The sequence below is a fragment of the Engystomops pustulosus genome, chromosome 1, assembly GCF_040894005.1.
Source record: "Engystomops pustulosus chromosome 1, aEngPut4.maternal, whole genome shotgun sequence".
Taxonomy (NCBI): Eukaryota; Metazoa; Chordata; class Amphibia; order Anura; family Leptodactylidae; genus Engystomops; species Engystomops pustulosus.
This window is the reverse complement of record NC_092411.1, coordinates 205,750,869-205,773,585: the sequence shown is the minus strand read 5'-3', so window position 1 is coordinate 205,773,585 and position 22,717 is coordinate 205,750,869. Positions and strand designations below refer to the sequence as shown.

General features: G+C 44.0%; 1 protein-coding gene across 1 annotated transcript in view; it reads left to right on the top strand.

Moving 5' to 3' along the window:
• The first annotated feature begins 931 nt into the window (after positions 1 to 931).
• The window catches only part of TACR3 (tachykinin receptor 3), a 122,688-nt gene continuing 100,902 nt past the window's right edge, over positions 932 to 22,717 (top strand). The window contains exon 1 of the mRNA XM_072118854.1: positions 932 to 1,951. Within this exon, the coding sequence (XP_071974955.1) occupies positions 1,506 to 1,951 (446 nt within the window). The 5' untranslated portion in view covers positions 932 to 1,505. The remainder of the gene's footprint in view (positions 1,952 to 22,717) is intronic.

Sequence of the window (22,717 nt, the reverse complement as noted above, 5' to 3'; positions counted from 1 at the left end):
TAGAGAAGCATCGCATGATTTTTCAAACAGTGCCAATACTTTTGTCCACCCCTTTTTTTGTGTTTGTTGTGGAATTATATCCAATTTGGCTATTTAACGATTGGTTTTTTTGGTTTTCCAAAGAATTTCTGATCAATTCAATAATTTTTAGGTGATTTAGGTGAGTATTATTTGATATAATTGCAGGGGTGCCAATACTTTTAGCCACCACTGTCACTACCATGATCGGTGCCAGCAGTGAAAGTAGGTGTTACTGGTGGGGTCTGGCCAGACACAAATTTTAATGGGTCTGCTCATCACTACTAGACGTCTTATATTAAGGCAGATTTATCATCCAGCATTAGACACTTTGATAATTCTGACGCAGTAGAACTTTTGTACTTTTTATAAATAGATAGAACTTCAGTAGATAGTTAGAGATGAATGTGTTCTCTTGCAGTGAAGAGACATTTCCTGTGAATACATGACAAAAGGCACAACCTAACAAATGACTTGAGTCTTCTGCGCTGATAAACTAAGCTCTGCTGAGGCTGTAGCTGGACACTTTGCAGAGTGCATCTAATCTGATGTATCACTATGTGCTGTGCTTTGCAGAGCAGGCATTAGAATGGATGAATGAAATGAAATGCTATGGGATGCTATGATATTGTAAATGACCATGTACACAGACAGCATCCAATATTATCCATATCCCGAATCAGCATATTCACCATCTGATCTTTATCAGTCTACAGGTGAATCTCAGTATAGGCAAGGGTTAACTGCTATCCCTGTGTAATGAGCAAGCCTTCTACAGACAAGCGCAGATCGCTGCATACTCCAGCACTTCCAGGCAGCACTGATGTTTGTAGAAGCATCTCAGTTTCAATGAGTGATGCAGCTACTATCAAGATTCATTGAGAAGAATCACTTCAGTAACTTCAACACCAACCATGGTGGATGATGGATAGACAGATACAAAAGGCTGCTTATGTAAGACATTGATTTAAATCCTTGAAATGTGATTTCTACTGTGCAGCAGCACAACCAGAGACATTTCAGCACCATGGACCTCAGATTCCCTCTATATACAGCAAATAAAGGATCCAGGCATGTGACACTAGTATACTGACAACAGTGACAAAGACTGGCTGGCATTAATGTCACCTCTGTGCCATAGAGCTCTGTATGCATTGCCTACCTGAGCACAAAGGGGGAGTGTATATGTGCACCCTGTGGTCTTCCACTCATCCCCCTCCCTACTGTGATGTCACAGGCATTTTTCTAGACATTGGAGGAACTGGTTCTATAAAAGCCTCATACAGCCCATCTATGCATTCACTTTCTCTCAGCTCCTGGAAGGAACTTAACCAGAAGTTCACATCTGTATTCAAGTTGCATTCCTCCTGCTCATTCAAGGAAATATGCAAGAGGCGGCTTTATGATGGACCTTTGCTTAAACTTGTCTTTACAATAGTGATCATCCCAACTGCTGCAAGACCTTTGCCTTTGTGGAAGATACAGTAATGACTTCCTCTCCAATAAATGTCACATCTGAGGATGGAGTGGGCATTTTTGCTCCTCTTGGGGAAGGCTTACTATGGCAGAAGAATGTGACTCAAACTACTAATGTAACTTCCCCTGTTCCTCACAGATTTGTGCAACCTCCCTGGCGTATAGCACTTTGGTCACTGGCTTATGCATCAATGGTGGCTGTAGCTGTGTTCGGAAATATCATTGTCATGTGGATCATACTTGCTCACAAAAGAATGAGGACAGTCACAAACTATTTTCTGGTCAGTCTGGCTTTCTCTGATGCATCCATGGCTGCTTTCAATACCTTGGTGAATTTCATCTATGCCCTTCACAATGAATGGTACTTTGGGGAGGCATACTGCAGATTCCACAACTTCTTCCCTATTACAGCTATATTTGCCAGCATCTACTCCATGTCAGCTATAGCTGTGGACAGGTAAGTTTGCCAACACAGATTCACTTGAAAAAGAGTGCAAAATTAGGGGTTGGGGTCTTTTTCACTGAAATAGTTTAACTTTAACCCTTGATATTTAACCCTCAGTGCATGTCTGATAAGTATTACATTTTATTTGTAGTAAATACATTTTAAAAAAAATCTTGCACAATACCATGAATGGATGCAGGAATATTTAATGCTAATATGTACAATGGATGTAAATAACATCAGTTGTATAGGAAAGAATAGAGCATTTTTGATTTGATAATGATTTATTATTACCAATAGTTATGACAGTATTTGTATTTAAATATAGGTGGAATTCTGGAATTGTTGCAATAATTAAAATGTAGCATTACCTGTCAAATGCCAATGTAGTGTTAATTTTACAGCCAGCATGGTCTGGGCTTGTCTGAGATGCAATTTAGTTTGTACTGGAGCCAAAAGCTGATATTTATCTCAGAATAACAAGTTGTAAAATAGCCTGTTGCCATGTGACAGGCAGAATGAGACAATATATAGGAAAACATCATGAATATATGTCCACCCCTCTAATAGCTGCTAGCAGATTACCATTTGTCCGCTAATATTCCATTTTGTCCCCGTCAGTTTTCAGACACTTGATAATGAGAAGCAATTTTAGATCTTAGTAAGTGCAGATTGAGATGTGAGCTACTATCCGCAGACAGAAGCCACTTCTGGTCATCAATGTTTTATGAATGAACTACAGAACAGAAAGTATTTGTCATTGTCAGCTGTTTTCACAAGCAAGCATATAATGAGAATGTTACTGTTTTTTACATGTTTAACGTGATGTTATCTTTACATTCTATTTAGGAAAATTTCCGTCCATTACATTTTGATTACTAAATGATCCATCTTATACATGATCGATGTATTTTTAACTTCATTCATATAAAATGAGTTTGAATCTTCTGTGAAGGATTTGTGTGAATAAATCAGGATAAGGCAGAGAGCTGATATATCTGTTAATCTGCTGGACCTAACAGATCCACATTAACAGTTGCAGTATTCCCAGAGAACACAGTGTAATGCCTTGCTGGAGCTGTGGGGATCCTGAATACTTGTTGCCAGGTATAATTGCCCACATAATTTCTGAGGGTGGTCCTGGCAGCTAAACACTTTGCATTATTCTTTATTCTTTTTTTTAATTTTAAAGGGTTGATTGATTTTATTTCTTCAAACAAAATGGCTATAAGCATACGACACCCCATAATCAGAGTTATCTCTCCATATTCATAGCAGCTTGTAGTGGAATAGACTTTTGACAGAGCATACTTGGTTTCCCTTCATTGTATTGACACTTCAGCCCATAGAAGAGAACTTCTTGGATTTGATATCCAAACCTGTTGTGGTACACTGCAGAAGATTTATGAAACTGTCTGCCTGTAAAACTGTCATTGTTGCCAATTTTTACATTCAGCTCTTAAAATAGAAAAGCTGTGCTCAAATTGGTTGCTATAAATCTGATCCAATAAGGAAAATTCAATAAGGCTTACTGACCCGTTTCTGACGTAAATACCAACAACTCGGACCTTCTGCCTCATTTAATATCACAGCGCGGCAAGATAATAATTCAATTTTTTTTGGCGCATAGTAGAAAGTGACAGCTAGTCAAAACAGTACAGTCATATCCTATTACACAAGTTATAAATTCCCCTCAATGTCCCTTATATAGCCCATGGGCAAATAGCTTAAGAGGTATTATCAATGCAATACAAAAGCTATGTGCAGTAAGCACACAATGCTGTAGGACCTGTCCTGCTGTATAGAGAAAAAGCTGAAGGACCTGTGAAGATGTCATCATCACATGACCCTCCGGTTTATCTATACAGCCTCTTGCAGAACAGGGCTGCTCATCATGAGGAGAGGGGAACTATAGTTGGGGGCAGGAGGAGAGGGGGGAATAGAACTGGGGACAGGAGGGGGATCTAGAACTGGGGAGTAGAGCTGGGGGAGGGAGGAATAGAACTGGGGGCAGGAGGAGAGGGGGGAATAGAACTGGGGACAGGAGGGGGATATAGAACTGGGGAATAGAACTGGGGGAGGGGGAAATAGAACTGGGGGGCAGGAGGAGAGGGGGGAATAGAACTGGGGACAGGAGAGGGATCTAGAACTGGGGGCAGGAGGGGGACTAGAACTGGGGGCAGGAAGGGGGCCTAGAACTGGAGCAGGAGGGGGGACTAGAACTGGGGGCAGAAGGGGAGGACTGGAAATTGGGGCAGGAGGGAAGGACTGGAATATAACTGGGGGCTGGGAAGACACCAAAACTGGAGAGGGGAATAGAACTGGGGGCAGGGAGGAGACACTAAAACTGGGGACAGGAGGGCATGGGGGAATAGAGCGGGGGTCAGGGGGGAAATACTAGAATGGGGGGCAGGAGGGGAGGGGGATTAGAACTGGGGGCAGGGGGGGGACACTAGAACTGGGGGCAGGAGGCAAGGGGGCAATATAACTGTGGGCAAGAGGAGAGGGGGTACTAGAACTGGGGGAAGAAGGGGGCGTCTAGAACTGGGGGCAGGAGGTTTCTGGTAGTAATTTACAGTGGTTTTTGTTTAATAGTTTGGTACCCTGAAGGACCAAAATAGGTTGTGCACCCCTGACCTACAGCCATCTTGTAATGAACACAGAACCCAGGTGGTCAGATAGGATTCATGTAGGTGGTCAAATGCAAGGACAGTTATCTTGTTTCTAAGGCACAACATGGCTACATTTATTGGAAATTATCTTCTCGCAAGTAGATTTTTTTTAAATAACACGCAATTTAAGAAATGTATCTATATACAGCAGATGCATTAAAATTGTATATCCAGATGACAAAACTCCTTTAACAATTATTAATAAAGAAAAATAAACCTCTGTTAGGCAACATTGACAAAAAGTATTATTTTTGGTATGTAACAATTGATCAAAAAAAGCTTCATCTTGTTAGGCAGTATGTTAAAGAGCATCTTTTTGTGCTTTGGAGCCTAGTAGGTGGCTCTAGCAGTGATTGATAGCTTTTGTCTTTCACTAGGCACATACATAAATTGAAGACCTTTAGTCATTGAATAGAAACACTTACATGACTTTTAAGCATAGAAAGAAAAGGGTTTTTGAAAAACATTCAGCGCACACTGGAATGGTCCTGTAGATCACTGTTCCCCAACCTTTTCATATCTGGGGACCAGTGCACCTAAAAAAATTTTTCCCAGGGTCCAGGGCTGGGTATGCTGCTTGCCATGGTCATTGGAAAAATAAATACTCAATATATAACCCAATCCCATATAATGTCCCCCCTGCATCTCCCCACTATAGTGTCCCTTTTTCTGTAGTCCTCTTTTAATGTCCGGATAAAAAGACGACTACAAAAAAGGGGACATTATAATACCCCTTTTTCTATAGCAGCCCCCACACACCTTGTCTTTGTCATTTTTTGCGCTAAAATGTCCACAGCAGAGCCCCCAAATGCATTGCCCCTGGAAGTGCTCCCCCACCAAAAGAAACGTCCCTAGCAGAGCCCCCATCCAATTAAATGTCACCAGCAGTGCTCCCCCAATGAAATGTCCCCAGCAGTGTTCCCCCCACCCAATGAAATTTCCCTAGCAGAGCTCCCGAGCCAAAGAAATGTCTCCAGCAGAGCCCCCACCCAATGAAATTTCACCAACTCAAGGTGAGTGAAATTGGGAGTTCTCCCAATTAATGAAATGCCTCCAAAAGTGCTCCACACCCCATATAATGATATCGCAAGCAGTACATCCTCATTAATGAAATTCCCCCAGCAGTGCTCCCGCCATTAATGAAATGCCCCCAGCAGTGCTCCCCCCCTGGTGAAATGTCTCCAGCAGTGCCCCCCCAATGAAATGCCCCGAGCAGTGATCCCCCATTAATGAAATGCACCCAGAAGTGCCTTCCCACTAATGAAATTCTCTGAGCAGTGCTCCCCCCATAAAAAGTATCTGAACCCCTAATAAAATGCCCCAACAGTTCACCCCAATATAATGCCCGCAACAATGCTCCGCCAAATGAAATGTCCCCAACAGTGCTCCCAAATATAATGCCCCCAGCACTGCTCCTCCCAAATGAAAGACCACAGCAGTGCTCCACCAAAGGAAATGCCCCCAGCAGTGCTCCCCCATGTAATGCCCCCAGCAGTGCTGCCCCCTAATGAAATTCTCTCCGCAGTGCCCCACCCCATATAATGCCCCCAGCAGTGCTCTCACTCCCTCTCAATGTAATGTCCACAGCGGGAGCCCAATAAAAATTAAAAAGACAACACTTTTCTCTTCACTTCAAGGGTCAGACAAGTGCACACTTGCTATGATGTAATCAGCTTGTGACGCGATCACGTCATAGCGCGTGCGTGCTGGCAGACGGCATAGGTGTGCCTCAGGGAGCAGATGTTGCACGGCCTTGTCTTTGGCTGTGTTCCAGTGGTTGGAGATCGCCACTGTAGATAGCATTCTGACCTTGGCTTAAATCATAACCTTGAATGGAAGGGTATGAAGAATAAGACTGAGATGACTGATGTGGAATAGACTATTTACTGCTGATGTCTCGTGTGACATTTATTCTCTAATTTTGCATGTTAATGAATAAACCATGTGTTATATCTGTGTTTTTGTGTTTGTACTGTCCGGCTGAAGGCACTGAATTGTATCCAGTGCTTTTCTGTTGGTATTCTGAACAGCACTCTATTTGCTGGCTCTCTGCGTCCCTTGCTCTGGACCAGCAAGGATTAAGGTTTGCACATCTTCAGAGCTCTGTTTCTCATCTAGAACACTCTGATTTAAACCCTGTGTGCACCATCTCCCCCTGCTGTTCAAATAGCTTTTCAGCTATTCACTTGTTCTTCTGGTTTTATCGATATTGGCTACATTCCTGACTATTCTCCCGATTTTGTACTTTACTTGCTATCTTGTTGTGTCCCAGATTGACAAACTCACTTTGGTGCAGGGAGGGAACAACACTATACAGTTATTGGCCACTGTATAGGGTGGAACCAGTAAGCAGGCAGGGACAGTGTTGGGGGGATCAGAGTTAGGGCTCACTGTCCTTGTCCATTTCCAGCCCTTACATCATGATGTTGCAAATTATTTCAAGGAGGAGCCCAATTTAAGGGCAGTGGTAAGAGAGGAGGAAGCTCTACTTGCATGGTAGATGAGGTCTTACTTGTATCCCTCTGTATACTAAGGTACTGTGCATTTACAAATAGCCATACCCTCATCCCAATTGCAAATACATACTACATCTCAACATAAATCTGTTTATAACCCAGCCTTATACAAATTTTTTTACACGTGAAAATATTTAACCCCCAATTGCCAACTGTAATATATGTGCCAACAAGGGTTGGATAATTGTATATAAAACCCTGTAGAGAAGAGCTTCCTGGAACACTATTTGTCAATTTTGGGGAGATATTTGGTGCATCACAGTGGTTTGGGGACTACTAGAGGACCACTGCATAACAATATGGAGGATGCTGATAAGTATTTAATTTTCTGGTGATTCTCCAATGTAACAAATTAGAGTTAAAACTCTACTAAAAATATCTCATTTGGAAAATCATTTTTTTGTTTTTAAATATTCTAATTACGGCTCATGTCCAGCAAAGAAATTACATGGCTAATTGTATACAATTTCAGTTATTGCTTTGACATTATGCCCAGTGGGTGGCATAGATTTGAAAATGATGTGTTAATAGTTGGGTTTATAGCATGGTTCATTCCATTTAAGCCATGCGAACATAAGGTCTTCACATACTATTGCCAATCATTAATACTCTTTCTTAAACAGTAAGTCCATGCCATAGATGCTGAATAAGTGATATTACATTTACTTTTATCCATCACCACAAATTATTCATGATTTCCTTTCTCGTGTTACCATAGAATTGCTGCTACAGTAAATAAAATTGAAATGTTCTACAAAATATTCACATCATTAGAAGCAATAGACAAATACTGATTTGTATACATAGTTTTCAACTTCCTTTACAACATTAGACCCACAATACTAGTAAACTAATAATATACAGATAACATACAGGAAGACACAAACCACTGGTTACCTAGGCATCTCAATTGTGCCTAGCGAGAATTTTGTATGACACATCCAGAATAATATGATGCTTTAATTTGCAATGTATCCACCTACTGTATCTGTTGTCTATGAGCAGATAGTCTGATAAGAAAGTGGTTTTCAGTCTGGTGAAAAGTGCTATCGATTTTAAAAACTGATGTGCTGGATGCCAGAAATGATTCCATAGGCAATTGCAATATCCTTTACGGCATAATTTACCCACAGGGTTTTGTGCCCTTTTCAATCATTAAAAGGACAGGAAAGATTTCAATAAGTGAAGGTGCACTCCTGCCTGATATATGAAAACTTATCTTCCTTAAAGGAAATCTACCATAAAAATCAAGCATGATACACCAGAGACACTTACTCATATATCCAGGCACCATGACTGTGGAAATTTTATATATTTGTTATCCATGACCTTAACATTATGTTAATGAGCCAGTGTGTTACCATAGCCTCCCCGGGCTGTGGCTTTATAGGTTGTTGTGCTATTACCCCCTTCTAAAAGTTGAATTTAGAAGGAAAGAGGCCATGGATAACAATTATAACAAGATTACCACAGTGACGATGTCTGGATCTATGAGTAAGTGTCTCTGGTTCATCATGCTTAACACTAAAAATTTTCAGGATGGTTAAATCCAATTTGCCTCATACCTCCATGTCTTTAAGAAGACTAGCCACTTATCCAGCCAGATTCCATCATACATTATGTATTTTATATTATTTGAGATGACCACCCCCTCATACAGCTTAGATTTCCTGTGTCAGATTTCGAGTTCCATCATGTATTGTACAGACAAAATTTTGGACGTTTGTAATAATTATTACAGATAAGTTCCTGACTTTACTTAAACTCTTTGTCTCCAGATCCTACATTCAGGAACAACTTTTCTTCCTTCAATATGGTATCGGAGTTGGCCTAAGGCCATACAAAATATAAAGTTTAGTAGTGAATCTACAACATAGGAAACCTCAAGCACAGCATAGAATTGTAGGCCGGGTAGAATCTTTCCAGACTCCTTTGCAGAAATACATTGAAGCAGGAGATATAAAAAGAGACTGGGTACTCACAATAGATAGTTGAATATCAGTAGTAAAAAGTTTATACAGTTAGTTCTTGTAAGGTGAAAGGTCATTAGGCTCATCACAGCTTTTTGAAGCCTGTACATAAAAAAAGATCACACAAATATATGCAAGCCTGTGTTCACAGCAGCAGATGGCAACAAAGAGCAGTAAAAAAATGCCATGAAAACAATGCTGCTACCAAACGCTTTTAGGAGACGTTGCCTGGACATTGACTTGCTTCAGGGAAAGTCGGACCTGCCAGCCACTGCTTTTGGCTTATTATTAATTTACAGAGATCTTGGATTATAGGACCTCTTGTCATGACCCCCTGCTGGCAGATTTGTGAACCACATTCATCTTTTCTTTCAGCTGCATTCACAAGTGGTGTTTCTTTTTTTAATATTTTTTTACATTTTTTTGTACCTATACCATCCCGCCAGCAGCTCTGGGACTCTGTATCCAGGCCATCCCACTAGCAGCTTTGGGACTCTGTACCCATGTCATCCCACTAGCAGCTCTGAGAGTGTGTCCATGCCATCATGCCAGCAGCTCTGGGACTATGTACCCATGCCATCCTGCCAGCAGCTCTGGTACTCTGGCACTCATGGCACCAGCAGCTTTGAGACTCTGTGTTCATGCCATCGCACCGGCAGCTCTGGGACTCTGTATCCATGCCATCCCACCAGCAGCTCTGAGGCTCTGTGTCCTTGCCATCATGCCAGCAGTTCTGGGACTATGTACCCATGCCATCCCTCCAGCAGCTCTGGGACTCTGTATCCATGCCATCCCGCCAGGAGCTCTGAGGCTCTGTGTCCATGCCATCATGGCATCAGCTCTGGGACTATGTACCCAAGCCATCCTGCCAGCAGCTCTGGGACTTTATATGCATGCCATGCCACCAGCAGCTTTGAGACTCTGTATCCAGGCCATTCAACAGGCAGCTCTGGAACTCTGTATCCATGCCATCCCACCAGCAGCTCTGAGGCTCTGTGTCCATGCCATTATGCCAGCAGTTCTGGGACTATGTACCCATGCCATCCCTCCAGCAGCTCTGGGACTCTGTATCCAGGCCATCCCGCCATCAGCTCTGGGACTCTGTGTCCATGCCATCCCGCCATCAGCTCTGGGACTCTGTATCCAGGCCATCACGACAGCAGCGTGGGGACTGTGTACATAAGCCATCCCTCCAGCAGCACAGGGACTCTGTATCCAGGCCATCATGCCAGCAGCTCTGGGACTATGTACCCAGGCCGTTCTGCCAGCAGCTCTGGGACTATGTATGCATGTCATGCAAAACAGCTTGTCAGATCCACATGTAGCAAGTGGATTGGAAGGATGTGTTGAAGCCTAAACACCATTATTTACAACAAATTATAAAAATATTAGGTATTGGAAACAAAAAAGATCACTAGTCTGTGGTTCTTTTCAAGACAAATGCTTTTTTGGATAGTTTTATTGGTTGCCATTTTATTCTGCAAAACAAAACAGTCAGAAGTACAACATGTTTCTTCAAAAGAATGATGAAAACAGGTGATAAGGAATATAGCCAACCCAGACTCCTGACTGCATTTCAATTGAACTCCTTAGTGACATGGCCTGAAAAGTGTCTAGTGACCGGGCATTTTGAAGGGCAATAACTTTTTTTCCGTGCTACCTTTAAATGGGACACATAGAGCAAGTTAAAAATGTAATAAAAGTTGTAAACATTTTTTTTTCAATTTTAGCTTTATTTTATTATTTAAAAATGTGCACCATGCACTACTTACTGTTTTTACTCAACATGTGTTTATTGCATAAAATAGCACATCACTGACAATTATTATCATAAAATGAACCATAAAATTGAACATAAAATCATATTGTTATATATATAATATAATATCAGTGGAACATCACTATAGATAGTATTGGGTAAGTAATATGAGATCTTACTTTGTATTCTTATAATATTGCAATCAAATGGTACGTTTGGCAGGGTGCCTGGTTGCAACCATCACCGCTATTCGTGTTGTATATCACAGTGAGTGAACACTAGATATCACAGTACATAAACAGTTGGTGTCACCAAATAAAACCAAATAGATAAAACTGTGCATGCACAAAATAAAAATAGTCGCTGAATAACTTAGATCCAGACCAGGATATGGGACATGTTACTACAGTACTTCCAATCGCTGGTAAAAAATATATTTGCTATCTCCAATAGATTGTTTTACACAGCTTAGCATTTGTCTCATAGATCACTTTTGGTTATTCCAGTCGGGTAATATCCTTATAGGTTATATATTACCTACATTGGTTTTTTGCTACCAAGATGCCTCCACTGTGCTACGTTACCACTACGAACTTGGGACGCTATGTACTCGTGCTCTCCTTCCTATTTCCACGTTCTGATAGACTGCATCTGTGGTGGAGCGTGCTGGAGCACAGCTGAATTGCTCCAGGTCCTAGTGCTGGTGTCTGGTGTAATGGAAGCCGGCTTCCTTTTGAGATAATTGTCTCTCACTTGATTTACCGCATCGACCGGTACTCGGAGATAAAACAATGATAGGTAGGTCTGTCTGTATTCGTTGCTAGATGCTGTGAAAAAGCTATTGAAAAAGGGGCTAGACACCCCGAAATGCGTCTAGCAACGAATACAGACAGACCTACCTATCGTTGTTTTATCTCGGTCGATGCGGTAAATTCTGTTTGGTCATTTTTATACATAATATGTATAGTCACGGGCAAGCGGGGTGCCTAGTGTAGCAGGGGATTTTTTTTTATTATATGGGGAAATGTGAATGTATTTTTATGAATATTCATTGATATTTTTGCGTATGTGGGTTTTTCCTTTGTATGTCCCCCATGAGGTTATAATTAGAGATGAGCGAGCACTAAAATGCTCGGATACTCGTTATTCGAGACGATCTTTTCCCGATGCTCGAGTGCTCGTCTCGAATAACGAGCCCCATTGAAGTCAGTGGGAGACTCGAGCATTTTTCAAGGGGACCAAGGATCTGCACAGGGAAGCTTGGCCAAGCACCTGGGAACCTCAGAAAAGGATGGAAACACCACGGAAATGGACAGGAAACAGCAGGGGCAGCATGCATGGATGCCTCTGAGGCTGCTTAATCGCACCATTATGCCAAAACTATGGGCAACAGCATGGCAATGACAGAGTGACCGAATGAGGCTAGATAGCATCTAAAACATCCAATAATTGACCCTGACACTATAGGGGACTATGCAGAGGCAGCGGCAGCAGCGGCAGGCTAGAGAGTGTCTTGGCAACATACCCCAAATGGACTCAGGCTTCAAACCAATGGGTGGCAGAGAGGAACCAAAGGAGATGAGCAAGAAGCGCTCAAATAATATCGGTAAATGATAAAAGTTTGCCAGTATATTTTGTGGATTACACAGCAGGGTGGCGACAAAATTAACAAGTTTGATGAGGAAGCCATGCTCCGCTGCCAGGCGAGCTTTCGCCAATCCAAGCCCCTGTCTCTAGGCTACTCCCCAAACAGCACTTTTAAGAACCTTTTGTATAAGATCAAGTGTAGTAGCGTTCTTATAAGTTTAGGATATGGCGGGTGAGGGGAATGTAAACAGATGCGCAAGAAGCGCTGAAATAATATTGGTAAATGATAAAAGTTTGCCAGTATATTTTGTGGATTACACAGCAGGGTGGCGAAAAAGTTAACAAGTTTGATGTGGAAGCCATGAAAACAACCCCAAATTCTGCCTGACACAGCTCGTTTGATAAGGGGACCATGTATGGAGGCAGTGAACTAGTAGTAGATTAAAGGTGCTGCAGTTAAAACTATGTTAGTTGGCTCTTGGGATGGAGCTGGCGCTCCGCTGCCAGGCGAGCTTTCGCCAATCCAAGCCCCTGTCTCTAGGCTACTCCCCAAACAGCACTTCTAAGAACCTTTTGTATAAGATCAAGTGTAGAAGCAATCTTATAAGTTTGGGTTCTGGCGGGTGAGGGGAATGTAAACAGATGCGCAAGAAGCGCTGAAATAATATTGGTAAATGATAAAAGTTTGCCAGTACATTTTGTGGATTACACAGCAGGGTGGCGACAAAGTTAACATGGAAGCCATGAAAACCATGTATGGAAGCAGCTATATGGACTACTTTTGGAGGCAGCTATGGCGATGACGTGTGGAGGTAGCAATGGAGACAATGTGTGAAGGCAGCTAAAAAGACGACGCGTGGAGGCTGCTATGGAGACAATTTAATTTGGATAGTGCCTGTATGTGGCAGTCCAAAAAAGTTTTCAAACCAAAGGAGCAGGTAGCTGGTCCTCCAGAAAAATTACATAGATTGAGTGCCTGTATGTGGCACTCCCAAAAATTGTTTAAAACAGAGGACAGGGTAGTTGGCCCTCCAGAAAAATTAAATACATAGAGTACTATAGCCAGAGCCAGTTGGCCCTGGCAAAAAATAGCCAGTTTCCTCTGCTTTAGTGTACAAAGAGGAGGAGAAGGAGGACAATGAGGAGGAGGAGTGCATACATTATTCAGGTTCAGCTTCTTTCACCTGGTGGAGAATGGAAATGCGGAGAAATCCAGGCTTTATTCATCTTGATAAGCGTCAGCCTGTCAGCGCTGTCAGTTGACTGGCGTGTACGCTTATCGGTGATGATGCCACCAGCTGCACTGAAAACCCGCTCGGACAACACGCTAGCCTGCCGCTAGCGTGTTGTCCGAGCGGGTTTTCAGTGCAGGCAAGAACCTCCAAGGCATACAGCGCCAGTTCGTGCCACATGTCCAGCTTTGAAACCCAGTAGTTGTAGGGAGCTGTGTGATCATTTAGGATGATGGTATGGTCAGCTACGTACTCCCTCACCATCTTTCTGTAAAGATCAGCCCTACTCTGCCGAGACTGGGGACAGGTGACAGTGTCTTGCTGGGGTGACATAAAACTGGCAAAGGCCTTGTAAAGCGTACCCCTGCCAGTGCTGGACAAGCTGCCTGGTCGCCTACTCTCCCTCGCTACTTGTCCCGCAGAAGTACGCCCTCTGCCGCTAGCGCTGTCAGAAGGGAAATAGTGTTTCAGCTTGTGCACCAGGGCCTGCTGGTATTCATGCATTCTCACACTCCTTTCCTCTCCAGGGACGAGAGTGGAAAGATTTTGCTTGTACCGTGGGTCCAGTAGAGTGAATACGATATGCGCTGAGAAACAGACCTAAGGGTGCTTTGGCTATCAACAAGGGAATCTTCTTCCCCCATCTCTTGTGACGAGTGCAAAGCTTCCGACTTCATGCTGACCAGAGAGTTTTTCAACAGGCCAAGCAGCGGGATGGTGAGGCTGATGATGGCGGCATCACCACTGACCATCTGTGTTGACTCCTCAAAGTTACTCAGCACCTGACAGATATCAGACATCCACGTCCACTCCTCATTGTAGACTTGAGGAAGCTGACTGACCTGACTACCAGTTCTGGTGGAAGTTGACATCTGGCAGTCTACAATCACTCTGCGCTGCTGGTAAACTCTGGATAACATGGTCAGTGTTGAATTCCACCTCGTGGGCACGTCGCACAACAGTCGGTAAGCGGGCAGTTGGAGGCGGCGCTGCGCTGCCCTGAGAGTGGCAGCATCTGTGCTGGACTTCCTGAAATGCGCACAGATGCGGCGCACCTTCGTGAGCAAATCAGACAGATTGGGGTATGTCTTGAGGAAACGCTGAACTATCAGATTTAACACATGGGCCAGGCATGGCACATGTGTCAGTCTGCCGAGTTGCAGAGCTGCCACCAGGTTACGGCCGTTGTCACACACAACCATGCCTGGCTTCAGGTTCAGCGGTGCCAGCCACAGATCAGTCTGTGCCGTGATGCCCTGTAATAACTCTTGGGCGGTGTGCCTTTTATCGCCTAGGCTCAGCAGTTTGAGCACCGCCTGCTGTCGCTTAGCGATGGCACTGCTGCTGTGCCTAGAGCTACCGACTGATGGCGCCATGCCCACGCATGGTAATTCAGAGGAGGAGGTGGAGGAGGGGTGGGAGGAGGAGGAGGCATAGTAGGCCTTTGAGACCTGGACCGAGGTAGGCCCCGCAATCCTCGGCGTCGGCAGTACATGACCAGCCCCAGGGTCAGACTCGGTCCCAGCCTCCACCAAGTTAACCCAATGTGCTGTCAGCGCCATATAGTGGCCCTGCCCGGCAGCACTCGTCCACGTGTCCGTGGTCAGGTGGACCTTGTCAGAAACGGCGTTGGTCAGGGCACGGAGGATGTTCTCTGACACGTGCTTGTGCAGGGCTGGGACGGCACATCGGGAAAAGTAGTGGCGGCTGGGGACCGAATACCGAGGGGCGGCCGCCGCCATGAGGTTTCGAAAGGCCTCGGTCTCTACCAGCCTATAGGGCAGCATCTCCAGGCTAAGCAACTTGGAGATGTGGACGTTGAGGGCTTGGGCGTGTGGGTGGGTTGCGCTATACCTCCTTTTGCGCTCCAGCGTCTGGGGTATGGAGAGCTGAACACTGGTGGATGCTGTGGAGGATCGTGGAGGCGAAGATGGGGTTTTCGAATGGGAGGTGTTTGGGCCGGGGTCCTGGGCAGGGGGCTGACTAGCAGATGACACAGGGGAAGGAGCAGTGGTGTGCCCGGCCGGAGGTGAACGGGCTTGGTGCCATTGAGTGGGGTGTTTAGCATTCAGATGCCTGCGCATACTGGTGGTAGTTAAGCTAGTAGTGGTGGAACCCCTGCTGATCCTGGTTTGGCAAAGGTTGCACACCACAATCCGTCGGTCATCCGGTGTTTCTTTAAAGAACTTCCGGACTTCTTAAAATCTAGCCCTCGCCACGGGAGCTTGACTACGGGCAACATTTGGCGCTGATGCACCAGCTCTGGCCCTGCCTCTCCGTCTGGCCCCACTACTGCCTCTTCCAACCTGTTCTGCTATAGGACTCGCCTCCATCTCAGAAGCACTGTGTTCACCCGGCCTATCAACCCAGCTTGGGTCTGTCACCTCATCATCCTCCGATCCCTCAGTCTGCTCCCCCTTCGGACTTCCTGCCCTGACAACAACTTCACCACTGTCTGACAACCGTGTCTCCTCATCGTCCGACACCTCTTTACACACTTCTTCCACTACGTGAATAATGTCATCATCACCCACAGACTGCGACTGGTGGAAAACCTGGGCATCGGAAAATAGCTCAGCAGCAGCAGGACAAGTGGTTTGTGACTGTGGGAAGGGTCCAGAAAACAGTTCCTCAGAGTATGCCGGTTCAAATGCCAAATTTTGGTGGGAGGGGGCAGACTGGGGGGAAGGAGGCTGAGGTGGAGGAGCTGGAGGAGTGCCGATTTCGGTGACATGGGTGGACTGCGTGGAAGACTGACTGGCTAGAAGCATTGTCCGCAATCCACGACATCACCTCTTCGCACTGTTCTGGCCTCAACAGTGCTCTACCACGATTCCCAGTAACTTGAAACATGATGAACTTAGGGAGTGTACCTCTGCGGCGTTCCCCTGCTCCCCCATCAGCAGGTGGTGTCTCACCCCGCCCAGGACCATGGCCTCTGACCCCTGCAGTAGTTGGACGCCCACGTCCACGCCCTCGTCCTCTACCCCTAGCCCTCGGGTTAAACATTTTCCAAAATAAAGTGTAAACTTGAAAAAAAAAAATTTTGTGTTTATTTTTTTTTAGTTTTTTATTTTTTTTAACAAAACGATGCTATCCTATTGCTATGGCTAGTTTCTAACCTACACTGACAGCACACAACTGGATTTTGTGCTTTGCAAGATGAGTTTGAGCTATAAAATGAAATAAAGGTAAAAAAAAAAAAAATTTCTAATTCTACTCAAACCCCTAATAAATTGTCCCACTTCGGTGTTTGAGGTGGATATGCGTGTCACTAAGAGCTAAACACAACGGTCGCAGGTCTCCCAGCAAATTCCTCACAGTATGGTACTAGCTGCACTACTAGTGCCAGCAAGCCCAGCCACAAGCAAACAAAAAAAAGGGAAAATATAACGCTATTGTAGGCCTAAGTAAGCCGTTGGGGTTCTCCTATGGCTATTTTGTAGCCTACAATGAAAGCACACTGCTTTGCAAGATGAGTTTGAGCTATAAAATGAAATACAGGTAAAAAAAAAAAAAAAAATCAGCAGACTCTGCCTAATTCTAATCAAACCCCTAATAAATTGTCCCACTTCGGTGTTCGAGGTGGATATGCGTGTCACTAAGAGCTAAACACAACGGTCGCAGGTCTCCCAGCAAATTCCTCACAGTATGGTACTAGCTGCACTACTAGTGCCAGCAAGCCCAGCCACAAGCAAACAAAAAAAGGAAAATATAACGCTATTGTAGGCCTAAGTAAGCCGTTGGGGTTCTCCTATGGCTATTTTGTAGCCTACACTGAAAGCACACTGCTTTGCAAGAGGAGTTTGAGCTATAAAATGAAATACAGCTAAAAAAAAAAAAAATCAGCAGACTCTGCCTAATTCTACTCAAACCCCTAATAAATTGTCCCACTTCGGTGTTTGAGGTGGATATGCGTGTCACTAAGAGCTAAACACAACGGTCGCAGGTCTCCCAGCAAATTCCTCACAATATGGTACTAGCTGCACTACTAGTGCCAGCAAGCCCAGCCACAAGCAAACAAAAAAAAGGAAAATATAACGCTATTGTAGGCCTAAGTAAGCCGTTGGGGTTCTCCTATGGCTATTTTGTAGCCTACAATGAGAGCACACTGCTTTGCAAGAGGAGTTTGAGCTATAAAATGAAATACAGCTAAAAAAAAAAAAAAAAAATCAGCAGACTCTGCCTAATTCTAATCAAACCCCTAATAAATTGTCCCACTTCGGTGTTCGAGGTGGATATGCGTGTCACTAAGAGCTAAACACAACGGTCGCAGGTCTCCCAGCAAATTCCTCACAGTATGGTACTAGCTGCACTACTAGTGCCAGCAAGCCCAGCCACAAGCAAACAAAAAAAGGAAAATATAACGCTATTGTAGGCCTAAGTAAGCCGTTGGGGTTCTCCTATGGCTATTTTGTAGCCTACACTGAAAGCACACTGCTTTGCAAGAGGAGTTTGAGCTATAAAATGAAATACAGCTAAAAAAAAAAAAATCAGCAGACTCTGCCTAATTCTACTCAAACCCCTAATAAATTGTCCCACTTCGGTGTTTGAGGTGGATATGTGTGTCACTAAGAGCTAAACACAACGGTCGCAGGTCTCCCAGCAAATTCCTCACAATATGGTACTAGCTGCACTACTAGTGCCAGCAAGCCCAGCCACAAGCAAACAAAAAAAGGAAAATATAACGCTATTGTAGGCCTAAGTAAGCCGTTGGGGTTCTCCTATGGCTATTTTGTAGCCTACACTGAAAGCACACTGCTTTGCAAGAGGAGTTTGAGCTATAAAATGAAATACAGCTAAAAAAAAAAAAATCAGCAGACTCTGCCTAATTCTACTCAAACCCCTAATAAATTGTCCCACTTCGGTGTTTGAGGTGGATATGCGTGTCACTAAGAGCTAAACACAACGGTCGCAGGTCTCCCAGCAAATTCCTCACAGTATGGTACTAGCTGCACTACTAGTGCCAGCAAGCCCAGCCACAAGCAAACAAAAAAAAGGAAAATATAACGCTATTGTAGGCCTAAGTAAGCCGTTGGGGTTCTCCTATGGCTATTTTGTAGCCTACAATGAGAGCACACTGCTTTGCAAGATGAGTTTGAGCTATAAAATGAAATACAGCTAAAAAAAAAAAAATCAGCAGACTCTGCCTAATTCTAATCAAACCCCTAATAAATTGTCCCACTTTGGTGTTTGAGGTGGATATGTGTGTCACTAAGAGCTAAACACAACGGTAGCAAGTCCCCCTGCAAATTCCTCACAATATGGTACTAGCTGCACTACTAGTGCCAGCAAGCCCAGCCACAAGCAAATAATAAAAAAAATGTATAACGTTATTGTAGCCCTAAGAAGGGCTGTTGGGTTCTTGTAGAATCACTCCTGCCTAACACTATTCTAATAGAACACCCTAACGCTTTCCCTGACCAGCAGCAGCTCTCTCCCTAGCGGCATCCAGACACAGAATGATCCGAGCAGCGCAGGCAGGGGCTAGTCTATTCCAGGGTCACCTGATCTGGCCAGCCAACCACTGCTATCGACGTGTAAGGGTACCACGTCATGCTGGGTGGAGTGCAGAGTCTCTTGGCTTGTGATTGGCTCTGTTTCTGGCCGCCAAAAAGCAAAACGGCGGGAGATGCCATTTTCTCGAGCGGGCAAAGTATTCGTCCGAGCAATGAGCAGTTTCGAGTACGCTAATGCTCGAACGAGCATCAAGCTCGGACGAGTATGTTCGCTCATCTCTAGTTATAATAGACCCCTGGGGGACATTTCACAGTTTTTTTTTTTATTTTACATTTTTTTTTCTTTTATAAGTATTCCCCTGTAACTGAGGCATCTGTAAGAGCCTCAGTTACTAGGGGAAACCACCACCTGTAACTGGTGGTGCTGATTATAGCTGCATTGTGTCTAATTAGACCCAGTACCTCTGATTAAAGAGTTCCATATCATCTAGTGGACTCAGAATCACACCTTTGGGTGATAGCACTTGTACTTTATATACATACTTATTACTTTCTCTACATTTGTTATGGGATAATTTAATAGTTACACATTAATTATTTTATGAATTCATACTATGCCCACTAAAGATTACTTTATTTCACATCAAGCTTTATCTATCTTTATAAATTTTACTTTTTACAACGATTCTTTATAGACATGTGCGGCATTCATACCTGCTGATTGCTAAATATGCTTTTACGATCAGTAGTTTTGACATCGTCTCCACTTTATGCTGTGGTAGCTAACAGTATATTTTTGTATTTGCGTCATCATTTTCGCTATGTGCACTTTATTTGTCTTTTTTTCCTACAACATGATGTGGGATGACTAAATGCATGCATTTTAGATACCAAAAATTTATATTGGGCTCATTACTATAAACCTACTTTTCTTACTTACAGCTGGATTCTTTTTTATATTCTCAATAAAAACAATCATTTTTGTTTGCCAATCTTTGTTATATTTAGTTATGGTTGCGCTTGTAGTCACTGATTGTTTCATATTTACTGTGCTTATTATTCGTCCTGAAATTATTTCTCTTTGATGTTGCTCTGATTAGCACACATTTGTTGTTGGGTTATTAGGTAACAATATTACCGTTGTACTTGAGCTGCCACTTCCGGCGCTTTGTTAATTCCAGTATTCAGCCCGAGAATATTATGACATCGCCGTGACCTGTTGGTGAGTGCAGTGGGGAGTATTTAAGGGGAGGTCGGGTCAGTATGGGTAACTTTTACCCTTAAGGAAGTCTCCAGCAGGAGACGGAATGTGCGGGAAGCCCTCCACCTCCTATCCACCCATCACCTCCCCCATACCGACACATTGGGGCACATTTACTTACCCGGCCCATTCGCGATCCAGCGGCGCGTTCTCTGCACAGGATTCGGGTCCGGCTGGGATTTAAGATGGTAGTTCCTCCGCCGTCCACCAGGTGGCGCTGCAGCGCCGAAAATAATCTTAACGCCCCGGAATGCACCATCCCATAGAAGGTGAAGGTGAGCGCTCCCCAAGCGACACATTTTCGGTTTTTAAATGCGGCGGTTTTTCCGAATACGTCGGGTTTTCGTTCGGCCACGCCCCCCGATTTCTGTCGCGCGCATGCCGGCCCCGATGCGCCACAATCCGATCGCGTGCGCCAAAAACCCGGGGCAATTCATGTACAAGCGGCGCAAATCGGAAATATTCGGGTAACACGTCGGGAAAACGCGAATCGGGCCCTTAGTAAATGACCCCCATTGATGTTTATTGATGCAATTCCTACCGCTCCGCTTAGTTTGTAATGTATACAGGGACCTTCCAAAAGAAATTTGATTACCTTTACTCATTGTTTGATAAAGACTTCTTCACTGTGTATGAATTTGGAATGGTCTCTAGGATTTAGATATATCAATTGTAACAGTTGGATTATGTTGTTTCTACTTGATTATACAATTTCTAAAGGTAGACGAGAATACATATCATCAGTATAAGAGGTGTGTGGTTGTTTAACCTTACTATACAACAACCGGTTGTGTAGATGTACTTGCAATTTTTAATTGTTTTTATATGTTTATTTCTCTCGTTAGACATGTGTTTTGCTGAATAATAAAATTAATTGTACTTTTGGATACTGAATTTGTGACACACCTTCTAGATTGCAGCACAAAGGAGGCAGGGCTGGGACGCCAGATGCATGGAGTGGGCAGAGGAAAATGACTGCAGGATGTCAGTCTCTTTTTGTAGTTAGATTAACAGAACTGAATACAGTATTTACATGTGATGTTACTTGCTCTAGACCCCTGTGCACCTCAAATGTTTAACAGCAACAATATTATGGGTCTATAATATGATCTAACTGTGTACCTGATCCCTCAGCTACAATGTTATTAATGAATCAGAAAGGACTGATTGATTGATTGATTGATAGATTAATTGATTGGTTTTTTGAGTGATAAAACACTTAAATTTATCAGGGAGTGGAAAGCAGAGTGTTTAAATATATTATTAAAATGGAAAAACGCGAAATTAAATAGATCTTGTAGTACTCATTTTTTACAGACTCTAGAAAATAGAAAGATAAAATGTCTTCATTTCCAGTTGCAGTATAACCAGGAGAGACAGTTGTGCTATCATATTTTGAACAAGGAAAGATTAAATCCAATATCACCACACTAATGCTATTCTCCTGACTCAGTACAGCTGTGTATATGAGCTGAAAATATTTCTTAGTCTCTGGAAATGATTGTAATGAATCCAATTTCTAGGGGGAGGGGAGCAAGATGTTTGCCAAAATTAGTTCTCCATAAGGTTGCTACCTTCCTCTCCAGTGGCAAGGTCAGAATATTGTGACATAAAAAGCAAAAGACATGAGCAATGTTATACACAAACAATAATAATGCATAAAAGACTTTTTACAATATCAATAAGCAGGTTTCAATAACCAGCTAATCAGGATCATCTTGTTCATCTACAGATTGCACAATACACACATTTGGATCTGTGGGTCCCGTAAATTATAAACGACATAAATTAGGATGAAACAAACTGTCTGGAACCAAAGAGATTGTAGTCTACACAGCAGACAAGCTGGGAAATTAAAGTGGCCCAGGAAGGCGTGGCTTGGACTCTGGACAGGATGGCCGCACATTAACGGAGCTCCGCAGCCCCGGTGCCTAATTCAGCGGAAAGGAGGGGAATTATCCTGGCCCCAAAAGCAAAAAAGACCCCCAGAAGGGGAGCAAAGCACTCAAGACCCCGAGACACCGGGCGGACAAGCGAAACGCCGCTCACCCGCTTCTTCCTGAGGTCCGCAGCTACGACCGGAGCGGGCCCACGTGCAGCCGGGAGACCTGACAAATCAAAAGGTGACTCACCGCAATCTCCTAAGGCGCCAGCTATGGCCCCGATACCAGCAGCGGGGAGACGAGGATCCGCGGCGACCACCGCGGCGCCGCCGTCACATGCGGGCTGCAAAGACTCGGCTGGCCCGTCACAGGCCGCGCCAAGCCGCCATCTTAGCCCCCAGCATAAAGGACAGCGCGGCTCCCCTACGGCGCAGCAGCG